Consider the following 18,339-nt stretch of genomic DNA (forward strand, 5'->3'; position numbering starts at 1 on the left):
CATTCTTCAGTTGGACATGGTTAGATCAAGTCGCCAGCCTTGTCGGTGCTTTGGGAGTGCCCATCGCTGCCGTCGGATGTCAACACAGCTCTGTCACCAGAAACCTTTCTGGACCCTCCTCTGGAACCCCGGGTAGCACAAGGCCACTTCTGCATTCCAGGTGTCCACAGGGCAAGCGGAGTGAGGTTGGAAGGTTCCTCGTGCACACACTGCCTGTGTGTCATTAATGACTTTATGAAAACCAAACTTGACGTCCCAGAGACCAGGGGTCACTCTTTGCTGCTGTTTCTTGTGTTGCTTTGTTCGCTGGGATCCTGGGGGCTCGCGCTGACCTGGCGGTAGAGTAGCAGGGCTTAAGTCTGCCTGGAGCACGCGTCTCGGGAGTCCTTTAATGAAAGTTCAGATTTACCGGTGGTAGTCAATTCCGTACCTGTCGTCCTGCGCTTACACCATCCAGAGTAGAAAAGGGTCACAACCATGTTGTGGTGTTCCAGGATTGCTTCAGTATGGCCTGGGCTCATCACGCGTTCTCCCCACCCCTCTTCACAGCGTAGATGTCCCCTAGGCTGTTGCCCACGTGATCTTCTGGCTTCCGCTCTCTGGTAGATGTAATCGATTATTTCTAGATTCTTCTCAGCTCCATTTTGGACATTTATTTGAACCCTGGGCACAGATTATTCAATGCCTGGGTAAACCGCGTTGTCCCAGCCTGCACGATAACTGCTGGCCACTTACTTTGGATTCCACCACACTGGAAAGAGCTGTTCACTGCTTCTTCCTCCAGGACTTGGAACAGGATTCTGTAATAGATGTGAAAAGCCAAATTCCAGTTTTACTGCTTATAGATTTTGAGATGCTTAGTTTCTCTAAGCCTTTGCCATCCTCATCTGTAAAGTGCCATCTTGGATGAACTGTCGGGCAACCTAAAGAACAAATGTTTAGTCCCCTCCTGACATTCAGAAAGTGTTCTCTTAATGGTAGCTGTTGTAGAAGATAGATGCCAACCACGACAACCCAGCACTGCTATGTTTTGTATATGACTTGAACACCCAAGGACATGACTTGGGTTCCTTCCAGTGTGTGTGTTCATATGAACTGGGCACATTTTGATTCCATAGTTATTCACATAGTTGAACTGGTGTGGCACTCATGTGAGTGACGTTTTTCTGGCATGCTCCGCTAGGTTGAAAACCAAAGCTGGATGTCTAACAAATTATTGATACCTAGCAAATTTGTCCATTTTCCAAAAACTTTTATTTGTGAGGTGGTGGGGGGGAGGGGTTGTGGAGGGAGGGAAAGAGCCCTCCCATCCGCTGGGTCATGCTCTGAACCTTCAGTGGCCAGAACTGGGCTGAGGCTCGATGTCGTAGCGAGGAACTCAACCTGGGGCTCCCGTACGGGAGGCAGCAGCTACCGCTGATTCGTTACGGCTGCCTCCCAGGGTTTACGTTAGCAGGAGGCTGGAATCAGGAGCTAGAGGTGGGCAGCAGGTGTGGGCGCTCTGATAGGGATGCAGGCACCTTAACCAGTGCACCAGGTGCCCCTTCACCTCTGACACTGGTCCATTTTTATTGGTAAGGTGGGTTGGGACACAAACCCAGCAAAGATCCACTTATTGAATCTAGTGTGAGTACTCAATTTTACGTATCACTAGTTGCCTAGAAGAACACATTCAATTTTATGAGCAAATACAAGAAAATTGGGATTTGCTTCTTAAGCAGTTTGGTGAGGAGTCAGCTTCTCAGCCCTTGCTGATTGGCCCTCTCCTTGGACGCTTCTGGTGGTGATGAGCCTGCTTGTAGGTTGATGCCCTCTGGCTGGTAGAAAGAATTTATTATACTGAAATTCAGTTTCTTGGTTAAAATACGAACAGTATGCTGCTTTCCGTCCTCTGACCCAGTGGTGGAACGGAACACTGCTCCTTCAGCATGGCGGCCCTCCAGGTAACTACGGGGTCCAGGCTTGTTGAACTCTGAACACCACAAAGGTAGATAATGCATTTTTATGTTGACATCAATCCCTTGCACGTTGTAAGTGAACAGATGCCATTGTTAATGGTTGTGGGATTAATATGTTGAGCCTTAGAATAATAGAATTTCCCACTTGGGAAACACATCACCCAGTGCCCCGATCCCTTCTGCACATTGCTTCTGAAAGTCCTGTCTTGACACTGGGAAGTATCTAGTGACAAGCACATTATTTGATCCAGAATAAGCCAGATCTTCCAAAAGGTGATCTGAATTTCTATAGGCTTTTCTGGTGTTTAGACAAATCTGAGGTTACCCAAAATGAGTGTTTTCATTGTACTGGTTGCAGCCCCCTCCCATGCATAGTTTTTTGTTTTTTTGTTTTTGTTTTTGTTTTTTTTTTATTTTTTGACAGGCAGAGTGGACAGTGAGAGAGAGAGAGACAGACAGAAAGGTCTTCCTTTGCCGTTGGTTCACCCTCCAATGGCCGCTGCGGCCGGTGCGCTGTGGCCGGCGCACCGCGCTGATCCAAAGCCAGGAGCCAGGTACTTATCCTGGTCTCCCATGGGGTGCAGGGCCCAAGCACTTGGGCCATCCTCCACTGCCCTCCCGGGTCACAGCAGAGAGCTGGCCTGGAAGAGGGGCAACCGGGACAGAATCCGGCGCCCCAACCGGGACTAGAACCCGGTGTGCCGGCGCCGCAAGGCGGAGAATTAGCCTAGTGAGCCGCGGCGCTGGCCCCATGCATAGTTTTAAGACCTCAACCTATCCTCCTCCTAGGGTTTGTCATGCTGTTACTTCTGGAATACCTCAGAGAATCCCTCACACGAACTCATGACTTGTGTCCCATGTGCTTTTCTTCTGGCCTCGATTCATTGATGTCCCTGGGATGCTTGGGAGGAAGTGCCTGCCCACGGCCTTCCGTGAAAAAGTCCATCTCTGGAATCCCCAAAGCCATGAACCCCACAAGATGGCCCAGGACTCTGCTGTGGCTTCAGCCCAACTCTGCTCTGCTCAGACGGGGCCACTCTGACAGCTACCCTCACAGTTCGTCATTAGGAACCGCGGGACACCTGAGTCGCCTGTGGTCAGTGCAGAGCTTTCCGGCTGAACTGCAGATCCATGGGGCTGACCTAGAAACCTGTCTGTGTTTTCTCTTCACGGCCCTTCTGGTTTGGCATCTCCTGTAGAAGCTGTCTCTGTATAGACCTCCTGCTCATCAGGTGTGTCTGTTCATGAAGCAAAAGGTTCCTAGGAAGTCACACGGCTGCTGGGGCATCGGATACCAGACAGCGCTGAATCCCAGTTCAGGCTGGGTCAGGACATTCTGCCAAAGGTCTGCAGTTCACTCCAACTTTAAGGCCAAATATCCTTAAGATGTGGTGGAGGCCAGCGCTGCAGCTCACTAGCCTAATCCTCCGCCTTGTGGCGCCGGCACACCGGGTTCTAGTCCCGGTCGGGGCACCGGATTCTGTCCTGGTTGCCCCCCTTCCAGGCCAGCTCTCTGCTGTGGCCAGGGAGTGCAGTGGAGGATGGCCCAAGTGCTTGGGCCCTGCACCCCATGGGAAACCAGGAGAAGCACCTGGCTCCTGCCTTCGGATCAGCACGGTGCGCCGGCCACAGTGCGCTGGCCGCGGCGACCACTGGAGGGTGAACCAACGGCAAAGGAAGACCTTTCTCTCTGTCTCTCTCTCTCTCACTGTCCACTCTGCCTGTCAAAAAAAATTAAAAAAAAAAAAAGATGTGGTGGAGTCCATCTCTCCTCCCATTGGGAGGGAGACATGTGTGCACATAATTGCTAGATAAAACAGAAACTCGGGGTTTTTAAGAGACACTTGTTAGTAATGAAAACACCGAGAGGAGCGCTCTCTAAATCGGAGGCTGGGTGATTCTCAGACTTGCTGAATCCGCGATTTCTGTTGTGCTGAATGGGAAACTTTCAGATCATCTTGTGCTCCAATCTCCCAAGAGCTCGTGCCGTCATCCTCGGTTCTTTTTGAAGAGTTTCAAATTTGCTTAGCTACCGAGTTGCATCTCTGCTTTTTTTTTTTCATTCAGCAAACAGGGTTGAGTGTGTACTGTCAAGTGCTGTGCTTTATATAAAGTAATTCCAATTATAACTAGAAATTCACCATGCTTGTAAGGACTATGGCATAGACAATGCACAGCCTTCTATCAAAGAAACCGCCTGCCACGGTTTAAAGAATTTGTGGTGAGAGGAAAATGTAAGTCCCTGACAGAAGAGTCTGGATTCAGAGCTAACAGCTCAGTTTTTAATGGCAGGCAGAGAAAATCCCCTGAAAGCAGTTGTGGGCTCCATCCCTTTCCGAGAGGAAGCCCTGAAGGGTTTACACGGCGAAAATGCATTTCTGCTCCAGATCCCCTGGCTGCATCGTTCGCTGTATCTTCAGCTGACATGGTGAAATTGAAACTCAATTTTATCAGAGCTGGAATTGACGAGTGAGATGGTGTGAAGATTCTTCCATGTGTATTCTGTGCCTATCAAATCTCCAAAGCCTTTGGAGGCAAAATCCACTCCTGGGTTCCTCAATCAGTGGAGGATGCACCCAGGAGGGCTGTGGTCATCGGCACCGACCTGGGCCTGGCTGGAGCACAGGGTGCTGTTGGATGCAGGCGGGCAGCAGGACACGGCAGTGAGTCAAGGCTTTGGGATGTCTTTCTCACATCTCCTGTGGATCTGCCCCAGTGTGGGTCAGACCGTGCGTCTGTGAATGCAAGCCTGAGTGACTAAGAAGCTTGGGAAATCAGTGTTCACGGAAACCAAAGGAAATGCGTTCTGTCTCGTTTGTGGGCAGGGCTGAAGAACCTCTAGACTCTGTGAGTTCTCTAAAAGGAACGCGCTGCCTCTGGACCCCAGTGGGGTAGCAAGGCATGCGAAAAGCAACTAGGCGCGGTCTGTGTCCTGGGAGAGCACGCAGGATGTTTCTGAACTACCGCTGCACTTACGTTGTGAGAAGACGCCTGTGGGAAGGCGACAGCTCCAGGATGACTGACTCGGAGCCTGTGGTCCTCCTGGTTCACCCTCCTCCTTATACAAGCAGACAAGCAGGGGCTGCACACCAACCCCGGCAGACTCCGCCGCTCACACACAGGCTGTGGTCTGAGTCTCCACAGACGCACGTCAGCTTCAGGTCCACCTACCCCGCTCAGTGTGAGTGTGTGGGTCACACATGACCACGCACTCTTGAGAGAGAGGTCCAGATCCCTGTATCTGTTCACACCTGTCTCTGTGAGCGGGCCTGTTCTATATTCTGCAGACAATTTTAAATCCATCTGCATTTTCGTAATTCCTGGGACCATAACACAGCTTAATTTGCTCCTGCACACATTTCTAGGTGGTTAGAAATCTCTGCCTTCTGGGTCTTCATCTCTAAGAACCATATTCAAAAGAAAGAAACAGAAAAGCATAAAATCAAGGTCAAGAAGATTAAGCCCCTTAATTCACGTGCCAACTTCCCATTTCAATTGTGGTTTTGTCTCCTAGCTAAAGTTTGTCTTTTTGTGACATTTGCATTAAGCCCAGAGGACATTTTGAGTGGAAACACGCTGAAAGCATAATTGAAACGCTGAGTGGTGCCATTCGTCTAATTTGCATTTTTCCCCCAGGTGGGGAGAGTTTGCTCCCCCCTCCTTTCTCCCAGGGTGTTCAAAGATTATCTCAAAGAATGATGCTATGCAATTGATTCCAATAAATCCTCATGTACAGTATATTATATGTATAATTTTTTTCTTTCCAGAAGCTATTTTAAATGCCACTGTGACAAACCATGTAGAAAAGTCATTTGTGGCTTCAGGATAACACAGATAGTTCATCTGCCCCCTCAAGGAGAGGTCGTGAATATTTGTTCACAAGTTTAATTGTTTATCAGAATTTTTCCTTTCAATTATCCATATGGTGTCGTTTTGACTGCTTAGGATGTTGTCGCTATAGAAACACACATTTTTAAATAGATATCAATGATTCAATTCATTCAGTATGTTCTTTGAACTCTGCCTCAAAATGCAAAGTGTCTGTCTCTCCTGTAGAAGTTTGAGAGTTGCTGACATCTCGCTGGAGTCAACAGTGTTAGGGAACTGAAACAGTGACGGGGTCTGATCTCATCCATGGCACCCTTTGGTAAGGAATTGAAAGTGAGATAATAATCTGTGAGAAAAGCCGAGCCTTCTCCAAGGGGAAGAAGAAGAAAATAAAAGAATCGTGAATTATTTCTCTTTGACGAACTAGTTTTCACGTCAGATCCGCCAGTACAGAGCTGGTACTATAGAAGGGATTTTGGTTTGTGCCCTTTTCTAAGGCTTGATTCTTTATCATTCTTACATTATTCATATGAGATATGCTGGCTTCCTGCCAGATATTTGGAAATCAGAGCCCTCCTGGATTATCAACTTAAGCAGAGTGAAACCAAGCAGGAGAATTTCTTTTTTTATTATTTTTATTATTATTATTTTTGACAGGCAGAGTGGACAGTGAGAGAGAGAGACAGAGAGAAAGGTCTTCCTTTGCCATTGGTTCACCTCCAATGGCCGCCACGGCTGGCGCACCGCGCTGATCTGATGGCAGGAGCCAGGTGCTTCTCCTGGTCTCCTATGGGGTGCAGGGTCCAAGCACTTGGGCCATCCTCCACTGCACTTCCTGGCCACAGCAGAGAGCTGGCCTGGAAGAGGGGCAACCGGGACAGAATCCGGCACCCCGACCGGGACTAGAACCCTGTGTGCCGGCACCGCTAGGCGGAGGATTAGCCTAGTGAGCCGCGGCGCCGGCCAGGAGAATTTCTTAATGAGGATGGGCAGAGAGGAGTGCCGTAGCCAAGGCAGCCTCTTCCGAGGGGCCACACGCCGCACTGGGAGTGATGCAGTGGATACAACTTGGTTTTTAAATTTGCTTCTTTCGGTTTCTTTCAATGTGTGTTAGAAAAGCACGCCTAAGTTTCCCCTCACTGCTGCTTGCGTGAGGCAGGGAGGGCTTCTCCAGCACAGGTGACAGGATTCACCGATGGATGCGGCTGGATCAGCACCACTCACCCCATCCCTTCGCCCTGGCAGTGATGCTGCTGTAGCCATCTCCATGGCAACTGCACACAGCTGGCAGGCTGAAGAAAGGGTCCCTGATGGAAGGACACAGGAGCAGGCAGGAAAAGGCACGAGAAGGAAGCTGCCCAGAAAGCAAAGGTTGCTGCCCTAGCGCCCAGAATTACTGGATAGAACAGCGACGGCTCTCATTCCGAGAGGACCTTGTTCTGGCCTGAGTGCTTTGTGCATCCAGTTGGATATTAGTTGTTTTCAAAGCCCCTAGGGATAGCAGTACTTGTGCAGGAGGCACTACATTTAGTCTACTTTACAGAGGAAGGCATTGAGTAAAGATGTGGGAGACTCAGAAGAAGCTCCTGGCTGCAGCTTGGCCCAGCCCCGGAAGCTGCGGCCATCTGGGGAGTGAACCAGCGGATGGAAGATTTCTCTGTCTCTTCCTCTCTATCTGCAACTCTGTCTTTTAAATAAATAAATAAATCTTAAAAAAAATAATTCAGTGGTTGGCCAAAGGTCATAGGGCTGGCACATGAGCCAGGATTGGAATAGGGCTCACAAGCTTGCCATGAAAACAGCACAGGAATAGAAGATCCTGGCATGGAAGGACCCCAACCTCCATGCTGTGCCAAGAATGGCTGGGAAATGTGGAAACCTGGCAACTGGACAAGCGCTTCATTATCGCAAGTCTTGGCTCTTGGCTCCCTCAGCATTCAGTTCTTCTGGAGGGCTTTTATGAGATACTGGGGGCACATACTCCAAGCCAGGCCAGTTATTTCATAATGTCAGGAAGGAGTAGGAGCAGGTGTTGCTACATTTTTGCAATAATTTCCTAAGTAGCCAGCCATGAGAAAGAACCATGGCCTGACGGACCTACTCCCACACTGGCACGTGGTGTTGAGAGGAAGTGGAGACCTAAGTCGTGAGAAAGAACCATGGCCTGACAGACCTACCCCACACTGGCACGTGGTGTTGAGAGGAAGTAGAGACCTAGTGATGCAGTTAGCCACTTGGCCTTGTTGGGAGAAAGATAGGACACGTTGAGTGCCTGCGCTGTGCCAGGTCGACGTAGATTCTTCTCTCTCAGGTAGACCCTCACCTAGTGCCTCTGATGACCCTGCAGGGATCTGTGGTGTCCCCAGGGAATTAGCACTACAGCAACCGCCTTCTCCCATGTCATTTATCTTCCTAAGAAGCAAATATGCCCAGAGTTTGGGCTATAAAGGCAGACAGATCAGATCAGACAGGTTCTTGCTATCCCTTTCAGAATATGTGATCTTGAGCAAAGCAGGTAAAAATCTCTGAAGCTCAGTCTCTTGTACAATGGAAAACAATACTTACAGATTACAGGGTACGTATGCACAGTGGGACTGTAGTGTCCCCAAGGGGGTACAGTAGGTTCCTGGGGGGGAGAGATGCAGTTGTACTTAACTATATAGAGGATAGACGTGGTTATGTAATCACATAAAAGCATATCTGTGATGCTAAAATTCCATGGGAGTGGTAGCAATTAGCACAAGTATTCTAAAAAGGCTCCTTAGGGGAGTAGATAATGACAAGACGGAGTCTTGGTGTAGGTTGGAGTTGATCCAAGGCTGAGAGGGGGTGAATCATGCCGTCCTTTGCCCAAAGCCTGGCGTGCAGGAACCATTCATTCAGGGGTAGGTGTGGTTACTGTTATCCAACCATCCTTCTACTCAGAACGCCTGCACTGATCCCAGTCATGTTGCAGGACTATGGAAACCTTTGTGGGTTACAAAGCAAGATAAGGCTTCACCCCTGACTTCCCTGGGAGCTAAGTCAAAGCAAAGCACAGGAGGCAAAGCAATCTCATGAATGGATGCACACAGGGCCCTGGGAACTCAGGAGAAAATGGTTAAGTCTTTTTTCACTTCCTGCTCGTCTCCACTGCTGGCTTCACCAAGCCCAGAGGTCACTCGAGTCCACCATCTCAGTGCCCAACCTTGCCTGCAGCCTCCTCTGTTCACAGCGTGGGGGAAAGAGCCCCAGTCATCACCACCAGAGGCTTGTTTTATTCCCGGAGAATATCCAAGTCAAGTGGAATCACTATTGATGGCCTCCCATATGGAGAAGCAGTCTGTTCATTGCTGGAGAACACAGCAATGAATGAAAGAATAGAACCTGATTCCTGCTCTTGCCTCTGCTAGGAGAAACAGATACATAAAGTAGACATTGATGAAGCGTGATGCAAAGGGCTCTGTGTCCCGGAAACTCTGGGAACCCAAGGGCAGTGTTTGGGAGAATTTCTGGGGCGAATCTTGAATAGTGCAGAGCTAACATGGTGAAGAAGGTGAGAAGTACCTTCTGCAGAGAAGGAGTGATGCGAGCTGAGGGGTGCAGGTAGGCACGGGGAGGTGCTGGTAGGGGTAAGGTATGGCATGAAGACAGAGGCCAGAAAGCGGTTGATTGACAGCCTGCAAGTGGAAGGTTTTGGGTGCCATGCATTGTTTTGCTTGAGGAGTCCTGACTGTTACATGGTTGCAATGAGAGGGTCCAAGCTTCCCACACGTTGCCCTGACCAGATTATAGCCTCTCCTGTGTGTTCTGTGCCAGTCTCACTGGCTGATTTCTATTTTCTGGATGCTGCAGGATCTTTGCACATATTACACTTCTTGTCTAACTGAGGTAGGTCCCCTTTGACTTGCAGGAGTTTGGGATTAATGTCTGTCTGCCTTATTAGACATCAAGCTAGGAACTCTCTGTTCTTTGTTCAACATAAAAATCTCAGCACGTAGAATGACGTTTGCTCTCACTAAATATCTGATGGTGGAAAGAGGGGAAGGAATTGAGCTGTGAAGCCAGAGCTGCCACCAAGTTGGGCACGTTGCCCTTCCCCACATCCCCGCCCAGCGGAACGTGTCTCATTCGATCCTGTCCAGGGGCTGGGGAGTCTTCATGCTGGCACCTGCAGCAACAAGTTACCTGCAGGCCTTGTCACTTCAGTAATCGTCCTCCAAAGGATGATTGCTGATTGAGGATAACATTAAACCAACCTTGATGTGTCTCCATTCCCGACTTCCTGAAACTGAAAACTAGGCATGCCCCATCAATCCTGGCTATCAAGGTGGTCACAGCAAGCAAGCACAATCTGAGAAATGCAGGCTCCCCAGAGTCCACCTGTCTGTCCAGTGTCGATGGCCTGGACATGCAAGCACTGAGGCTCCGATGCAGAGTGACCACACGGTGGCACTAGGGTTGGTGGATATGCTTGAGGAAGGAGGAATGGGACACTGGGGGCCAGAGTGAGGCAGGAGGGCTGTGCTGCGTAGGAGGTATCTTCATTAAGACCGTGTGGTGGTGAAAGCCTTGTGTGTCAGGCTCTAAATGATGGTTCATCATTTACCAACTGTGTGTCCAGGGCCCCGACTTTGTCCTTTCCTTACCTATACACTAATGGGGAAGGGGAACCAAGTAGCATCTTATTTGCTGTCTTCATAAAGATTACGTAAGACAGCATCTGTAAAATGCTGGGTCCCGAATCTCACATGTGCCAAATACTCAGTCCACATCAGCTGCTTTCATTATCAGCTAATGTGATCATCTTCCCAGAATAGAAAAAAAGCCTTAGTTCATCAAATATTCATATGACTTTAATAGTGTACTAGGGTCTGTGTAGATGTTGTCACTAAAAGCATACACAAATAATGGTGCTAGGAGCAATATCCTAAGAACCTTAAACTAGGAATAGCCCAGGGAGACACTGAATATCAGCCCCACAGTGGGTTACTGCGCAGTGCCTAGTGCCATCAGTGACTCGTGATGCTGGATGGTAACTAGTGGTTACTGTCGAGTGGGCGGGGTGCATTCCTTGCCTTGCAGCCACAGGTTTGAGTCTCACAAAATCGAATATGGAACAAAACAGACCGAACCTGCTAGTGTGCATACTGTATGGTTCTGTTTCTATGAAGGGCAGGCTGACCTGTGGCATTAGAAGTCAGCTGAGTGTGGCCGCTGTGGAGGAGAAAGGGATTCGGGAAGGGAAGACATTGGGTGCTGGATCCGTGGCACGCTCACTTGTGGAAGTGTGTTGAGCTGTACGATGTGTGCACATTCCTCTCTTAAGCGTCACTTAAAGGTTTACTTAATAAGGAGGTTAAGTTAAACCGTGTGATTCTATGCTTAGCCGTAAGGGGCTCAGCGTCACAGGCAGACAGGCAAACAGCGCACACTGTATGCTGTTGTGTGGCAGGTGCAGAGGCAACATAGAGGGGGAGCATGACTGGCTGCCCCAGCGTTGTGAATGGCGATGTCACAGTGCTGTGTGTGGTTCCTGCAGGCAGACTGCCTTTCCCTTGGTCCTCACACACACTGCTAAGCCATTGAGCTGTAGAAGTGTCTTCCTGTCTCTCCACTCCCTGCATCACCATACCACTGCCCTCACCTTGGCCAGGCGTCATTGGTACAACCCCAAGCTAACTGCTGTTCCCAGCCCGTCTTCTTGTTCTTCCTCAAATAGCTCTCTGTAACCCAGATCTAAATTAGAACTTCTGGATTTCTCAAAAGCTCTTCTTTTGATTCTGACCCAGCCCTTGCGTAGCACTGCTCTCACCTGGATCCAGAACACACGATGGAGCCCGGCCTCCTCCCCAATAAAGAGTCCACTGCTACCAGGAAGCACCCTCTCTTCCTGACATGCCCAGTTTGTCAGAGAGGTTTCCAGTTTCGTTTTCAGCCCCTTCTACAGCCCTATCATATCTTCCTCATTTCAAGTTCACCTCTGACCTAAGCACACTTGAATTAGTCTTTCCTTGATTCTGTCTTCTTACTTAGCATAACCTAGAACGTGCTCCATGCTCTCAAGGGCAGGCTAATGTCCTGTTCATTTTCAAGACCCAGTTCGAATGCTGCCTCTGAGCTCATTCCTTCACATGTCCCTCTGCCACGTCTGACTGTCCACTCTGTCCTGTGTGTGTCTCTGCCGCCTCACTGGTTAGCACCTGCCTAGATCCTGACCCAGGAGGCACCTGGGTTGTATGAATTCTGTCAGTACCAAGTTGCTTGGGTACCAGGGGTTTGCTGCAGGGTGAATGGGCAATGTCTGTAGATCCTGGGGTAGGAAACAGTGAGATGAGCCCTGTTTCACAAGTCTGGGATTTCTCAAGGACTAAGTCACCCTACTCACGCTCCTGCCGCTGTTCTGTTTGCTTCTCCTCAGTGACCTTCAGTGACTGTAAGGGAAATGAGAAGCTGCGCTACGAGGTCTCAAGCCCGTACTTCAAGGTGAACAGCGACGGTGGCTTAGTGGCCCTGAGAAACATAACCGCCGTGGGCAGGACTCTCTTCGTCCACGCACGGACGCCCCATGCCGAAGACATGGCCGAACTCGTGATTGTTGGGGGGAAAGACATCCAGGGATCCTTGCAGGTAACACCGCTGCTGGCGATGGGTTGGGGCCATGGAGGAGCCCTGGGCTCTGCTGTCTGACGTGGAAAACGGGTCTTCAGGTCACTATGTGGTCTCCATTCTCTGAGTGTTGTTGTTGTTGTGAATGCCAGAAACCTGGAAAGGAGAAGGTGCGGGAGGTGTGGTGGGGACTGACCGGCTCATGTGACTCGTATTTCCTGGTCAGCTCTGTCTGCAAGCACAGCCGTGCGCCTCTGCCCACGTGATGACAGCAGCTTGGAGCCGCATCCACCTTGTGGGTCCATTTCCCTCTGCCCCCTCCTGCAAACACTGCGTCCATTGGGTTGCAATACTCTGGTTGGCCAAGGCTGGGTCACCAGACTTTTCCTGAAGCGGGGGTACGTTAACCCCACCCAGCTAAGAACACGAGGTGAGAGTGAAAGGAAAGCTAAGCACAGTCAGTGACGCAGCTGTTGTCAGAGGAACAGGATCGGGTGCCGGAAAGGCAAGAACCAGGGTTGTCGAGCCGGTGACAGGCGCACATGGCACCTCTCCCTTGGGACCCCACACCAACACCCATTCCATTCCTCACGCACATGCGTGCTGATCCCTGCATGGGATGTGCACTTAGTGAACACCTGAGCTGCCACTCAGGCAGAGACTTTTTGCAACAACTGACTCGCTGTCCGTTTCTTAGCAGAAAGGCAGACTGTGGCTTCTTGATTAAAGGAAGCCAAGACACTCGCCGAGAGTCCAACAAAACAATCGCAACCACCTGTTCCTTGCCTTTCCCCCTCTCTGCCGGCCTGGCCTTCCTCAGCTTTTCCAAACCCGTGGTTCTCCTTGCCTCCCTCCCTCCCTCCGTCACCTGCTTTGTCTGCTGACTCTGTTTGGGAGTGAAGTGACACAGGTTTCACAGCTGGAGAGCAGACACAGCGCGAGTGGCAAGGGAAGCGTTGCCTTCCTGCCTGCGCTGTCTCCAGGATGGTCAAAGAATCGGCTCGCTTCTCTAGCTGCAGACTAGCGGGGCTCCCAGGCTGGGCAGCAGCGGAGCGCCCGGAGGCTCATGCGGATAGCGCCGTCACTCCTGGCTGGACCCGAGTGTCCTTCCCAGGGAGTGCCTCGGCAGAAACACTGTTTCACTCTGGAAGCTCATCATCGCGCTGACGACGGGCAGGCGTTTCCAGGGCTGGAATCTGTTTGCCATCCCCAGACCAGATGAACTCCCTGTTCTTCCCATCTGTGACTATCAGTTATGGGTACATCCCAGCCTAAAAACGGAACCAATGCAGCTCATAGACGTTTTCCAAGAAAACACGGTTCTCAGTGTGAGAAACCAACGTGGAAACCCACTGACACGGTGCCGGCCAGCTTTTCTGTTACTTACCCTCAGCCGTATTCACGACACCTCACTGACTTGGGTATCAGTGAGTTGGCAAATACCGGAAGCCTCAAAACTGCCAGGACGTGCTGCCTGGGGGCTCATAAGTGGTGTGTAGATTCTCACAAGGCGTTTGCTTGTGGGACTGGATCTGTTCAGGTGGATGGGGTCCATCACGGCCAGTGGTTCCCTTTGTGTCTGGAAAAGACGGCATCGTATATTTTGCTTGGAAGAGTGGGAGGGAACCTGGGCACTTCTCAGAGCAAACTTCCCCTTGAGGGGTGGGAGACCTGGGGCCATCAGGAAGGGACTCGGCCACCAAGTCTTTCAGTGCTCGTGAGACGGCCTCCAGACGCGACCCCGAGCCCTGGTGTCTCTCATTTGCCTGCTGCTGTGCGAACACACCGTCAACAACGTGCGGCTGCGATTGTTTGCTCCCTAAAGCAGGCTGGAGGCTGCTGTGCTGTTGGCTTTTCCAGACTCGGAGCAGAGTGGGCACTCGTCTCCCGCCTCCAGCGACTTCGCGAGGTTTGAAAATAGGCCTTGCGCAGATGCCCGGATGTGGTTGTAAGAAAAAAGAAAAGGCCCCAGAAAGGAATAAAGGGAAAGAAAACAACAGAGATAGCAAAAGAATCCCTTGCAGGCAGCGCAGGGTCGAGAGCTCTGCAGATCCCATTGTGTGCAGCCACGCAGGCTGACCACTCGAGAGGGAAAGCCTGCAGGAGTGGGCACGCTCCTGGCCGGGGAGGGAGTGTGAGCACGCGTGTCCGTGGGAGGCCGGTGAGTGGCGCTGTGTGCCCTTGGGTGAGGAGAGGACAGGGAGGCTGGGCAGGTTACAGTCACGTGGGGTCACCTGTGTGCCAGGTGCCGCTCTCCTGGGCTGCAGGCGCTGGCTCCTGTGCCCTCCCTAGCAGCTGTAAGGGAGGGGCTGCGTCCTCCTGCCACTGAGGCACAGAGAGGGGAGCGGCTCACCCGAGGTCACACAGCGGTCAGGAACAGCCTGGTGCTGAGACCCCAGCCAGGCCTGGAACCACTCCACCAGGCTGCTGCTGCTTTTCCTGAGTAGGATGGGCGTGGCTGGGCCTGGAGGGAGGGGCCAGATTGCACAGTGAGGAGTAGCTCACAGGGAATGTCTGCCTCTTAGCTGTGTGTCCTTGGGGAAATTGCTTTATCTGTGAGTCTCCACTCCATTTTTATCTGTTGGCTGTGAAGTAAGGGTGGTACTAACTTCCCAGGATCTTACACTGCCCCTTTCTCTAAATATCCATTCTCCCTGTCACTCTACCGGCCGGGCAGCTGGGCCACGAGGTGGCTGTTGGCATTGCCCAGGGATCAAGAGACAAAAGCATGAGTTGCAATGGAGGAAAACAAGAAATGGAAGATGTGGCTTGAAGGAAAAACGAGCTAAGGTTCAGTGTCCAGATGGTTCCATGTTGTCTAGCCTGGAGGACGGAGAATAATTGGACCAATCAGGACAGGAAGGACTGGGAAGTTGCCTGCTCAGGCTCACATGTGTTGAGATGGGGGCTCCCAGGGACATCACAATGCAGAAGTGGGGAGTTGATGGCTGATCTGCAACCGACTCAGGCTGTGGACCTGGAAAGACACCTCAGTGGTAGGAGTTTGGGCTTTGAAATTTGTGCTGCACAACTTAGTGACTGTGGTCGGGTCCCTCAGCTCTGAACCCCAAATTCTCAAGTACGGAGTTGGGTAAGATCAAAGATTGCTCCGCCGGAGCCAGACATCAAGTGGCAGGTGCTTTCTGGGGTGGGATTGTGGAAACTTTAGAGAGGGGAGAGGAGTGGAATTCAGTGTATTCAATGAGACCCTGGGACAGAAGCCAGCGATGGGGTCAGGGGCAGAACGTCAAGCTCAGAGATGCAGCCAGGGTGCCCAGGACAGCACAGGCAGGGTGGATTTCCCATTGCTAATTCCACACCATGTTTCAGGAGAAACCATTCTCTAAGCCTCGTGTGTTCAGCACAGTCCTGTTTTTGTTTTTTTGGTGTTTTTTTTTTTTTTTTTTTTTTTTTTTTTTTTTTTTTTTGACAGGCAGAGTGGACAGTGAGAGAGAGAGAGACAGAGAGAAAGGTCTTCCTTTGCCGTTGGTTCACCCTCCAATGGCCGCTGCGGCCGGCGCACCATGCTGATCCAAAGCCAGGAGCCAGGTGCTTCTCCTGGTGTCCCATGGGGTGCAGGGCCCAAGCACTTGGGCCATCCTCCACTGCACTCCCGGGCCACAGCAGAGAGCTGGACTGGAAGAGGGGCAACTGGGACAGAATCCGGCGCCCCGACCGGGACTAGAACCCGGTGTGCCGGCGCCACAAGATGGAGGATTAGCCTAGTGAGCCATGGCGCCAGCCGAGCACAGTCCTATTTAGCAGTAGCTCCTCTTTAGTAAAAGGAGGCATCTCTTATTTTCAACTGCTGTTTGCAACACTGTTTCACTCTGAGAGCACATAGCCCAAACCTGTGTAGTCCAATTATTATTATTATTTTTGACAGGCAGAGTGGACAGTGAGAGAGAGAGACAGAGAGAAAGGTCTTCCTTTGGTTCATCCTCCAATGGCCACCGCGGCTGGCGCGCTGCGGCCGTCGCACCACGCTGATCCGATGGCAGGAGCCAGGTGCTTCTCCTGGTCTCCATGGGGTGCAGGCCCAAGGACTTGGGCCATCCTCCACTGCACTCCCGGGCCACAGCAGAGAGCTGGCCTGGAAGAGGGGCAACCGGGACAGAATCCGGATTATTAATGGCTTAATTAGGGATTCTCCAGCTAGTCCTGTATTTTTAATGGTCCGCCCAGAATCTGGTACTGAGAAGGCTGAGGATCCCCTTGAACCCTGTCTTAGGCGTGCTCGGGGAAACCGTTAGGAGGGGGCGAGGTTGACCTTTGTGGCGCAAGAGCATTTGCGAGGCTGTGGAAGACAGGGCGGAACCTGATGCGCAGAAGTGTCCCTGGACAGAACTGAGACATGACCCTGCCTGAAGCACCGTCTCTCACTGCTGACAAAGATGGGGGCGGGGATGGAGGTGTGTGTGTCTGTGTGTCTGTGTGTCTGTATGTCTGTCTGACTGCGTACCTTGTACACAGGGCTGCGGACACATCCATGGAAACGCTTTGTGTTTCGTTCCTTCTGCAGGGGTGCCTTTACCTGGAGGATAAATGGGATTCTTCAACTTCATTTTCCAGGCTGCTCTCCTCCCCCAATCCAACATTTTCTTTCTTTTCTTTCTGAGTTAAGCAGTTGTAGCTGACAGAACTAGAGGTGATGGCAAGGAACCCTGGCGTCCAGTAATGAATTGGGTGCAGTCCATCTGGGAACGGGTATCAGAAGCTTGCAGGAATGCATCTTGACCTCTGCTTTGGGAGTTCAGGGAACTGCCCTTAATCCATCCTGGCATGTGGGAGCCCAGGCTCTGAGCAGCTGTAGATTTCGGATGTCTGTGGCCGGTCAGCTGGGTCCTTAGGACAGAGAACAGTTGACCAGGAGTCTTCCCTGACGGTCCCTTGTGGAGAGCTGTAGGGGCTGCAGGCTGTGGGCTGGAATCTGGGGTCCCTGTTCCCAGACTGTGCAAATCAAGTGCACATCTGATCACACTCTGCTTCTGCTTCAAGCTCCCTCGCTTCCTGACCTGCTTACCCAGCCCCTGGTGTCAGTTCCAAAGGCGAGAGGTCTGCACGTGTCCTCCGCTCAAATCCAGCTCCTGCCCATCTGTAAGTGGCTTCACCTGCCTGCACGTCGCCTCCCCTCGGCACCTGCTCTGCGACCCCTTCCAAAGGGGGCTGCCTCCTGCTGCTCTCCCTCCCAGCGCCCCCCCCCCCCGGGCTTCCTCTCCATCTGTAATGACGAGTGGACGTCTTTGTTTCAGTGTTTTTTTGCCTGGCCCTCTGGTCAGACTGTGAGGTCTGTGCGTGAGCAGTATAGGCATGTAGTCCATTCCCTCCCTCCACCTGTGTGCACCGCTCTGCCCGCAGTGCCCGGCACACAGCCAGCGCTCAGTACCTTTTGAACAAGGGAAGGAGTGTGATGGGTGACCCCTCTCACACCACTCCCTAGTTTGAACTCTGCCTCTGCTGATAACAAGCCACCTGTGGTTTCTTGAATTGGCCAAGCTCACCCATCCCTGCACACTGGCTGCTTCTCTGCTAATAACCACCCAGGGGCCGGCACCCTCTGACCTGGCTGACCCCATGGATACCGCAGGGACACCTCTCCGAATGACTCCGGCTACTTTTCCTCTGTACTCGGCCCGGAGCCTGCCTGCCTCTCCCCTTCACAGCTCCATGCTTCGACTGTGCGCCCATCTGCATGCTGACCTGAGCCTAGGATTCTGAATACTGTTCCAGCACTATGCTACCTCGACGGGAATCCTGCACCTGCCCTCTGCCCCAGTCTCCTCAGCTGTGAAATGGGTTCGTGACAGTATACCCCTTAAGGGAGTTCATAGATGCAAAGCACCTAGACTAGCACCCAGCCCGTTTAGGTACCTTGACAGCGTCAGGTCCTCCTCGCGGCTGTATGGTCACAGCCAGCCTTAACCACGCATGCTCAGTGAGTGCAGGTGGCAGCAGAGGGGACTCA

General features: G+C 51.6%; 1 protein-coding gene across 4 annotated transcripts in view; it reads left to right on the plus strand.

Annotated features, from left to right (window-relative positions):
- The window catches only part of CDH13 (cadherin 13), a 1,467,366-nt gene that overhangs the window by 827,969 nt on the left and 621,058 nt on the right, over positions 1 to 18,339 (plus strand). For all 4 annotated transcript variants that reach the window (XM_051847323.2, XM_051847322.2, XM_051847324.2 and 1 more), the window contains one exon: positions 12,187 to 12,395. In XM_051847323.2, coding sequence (XP_051703283.1) covers positions 12,187 to 12,395 — 209 coding nt within the window. The remainder of the gene's footprint in view (positions 1 to 12,186; positions 12,396 to 18,339) is intronic.

This window comes from Oryctolagus cuniculus, chromosome 18, assembly GCF_964237555.1.
Source record: "Oryctolagus cuniculus chromosome 18, mOryCun1.1, whole genome shotgun sequence".
NCBI lineage: Eukaryota > Metazoa > Chordata > Mammalia > Lagomorpha > Leporidae > Oryctolagus > Oryctolagus cuniculus.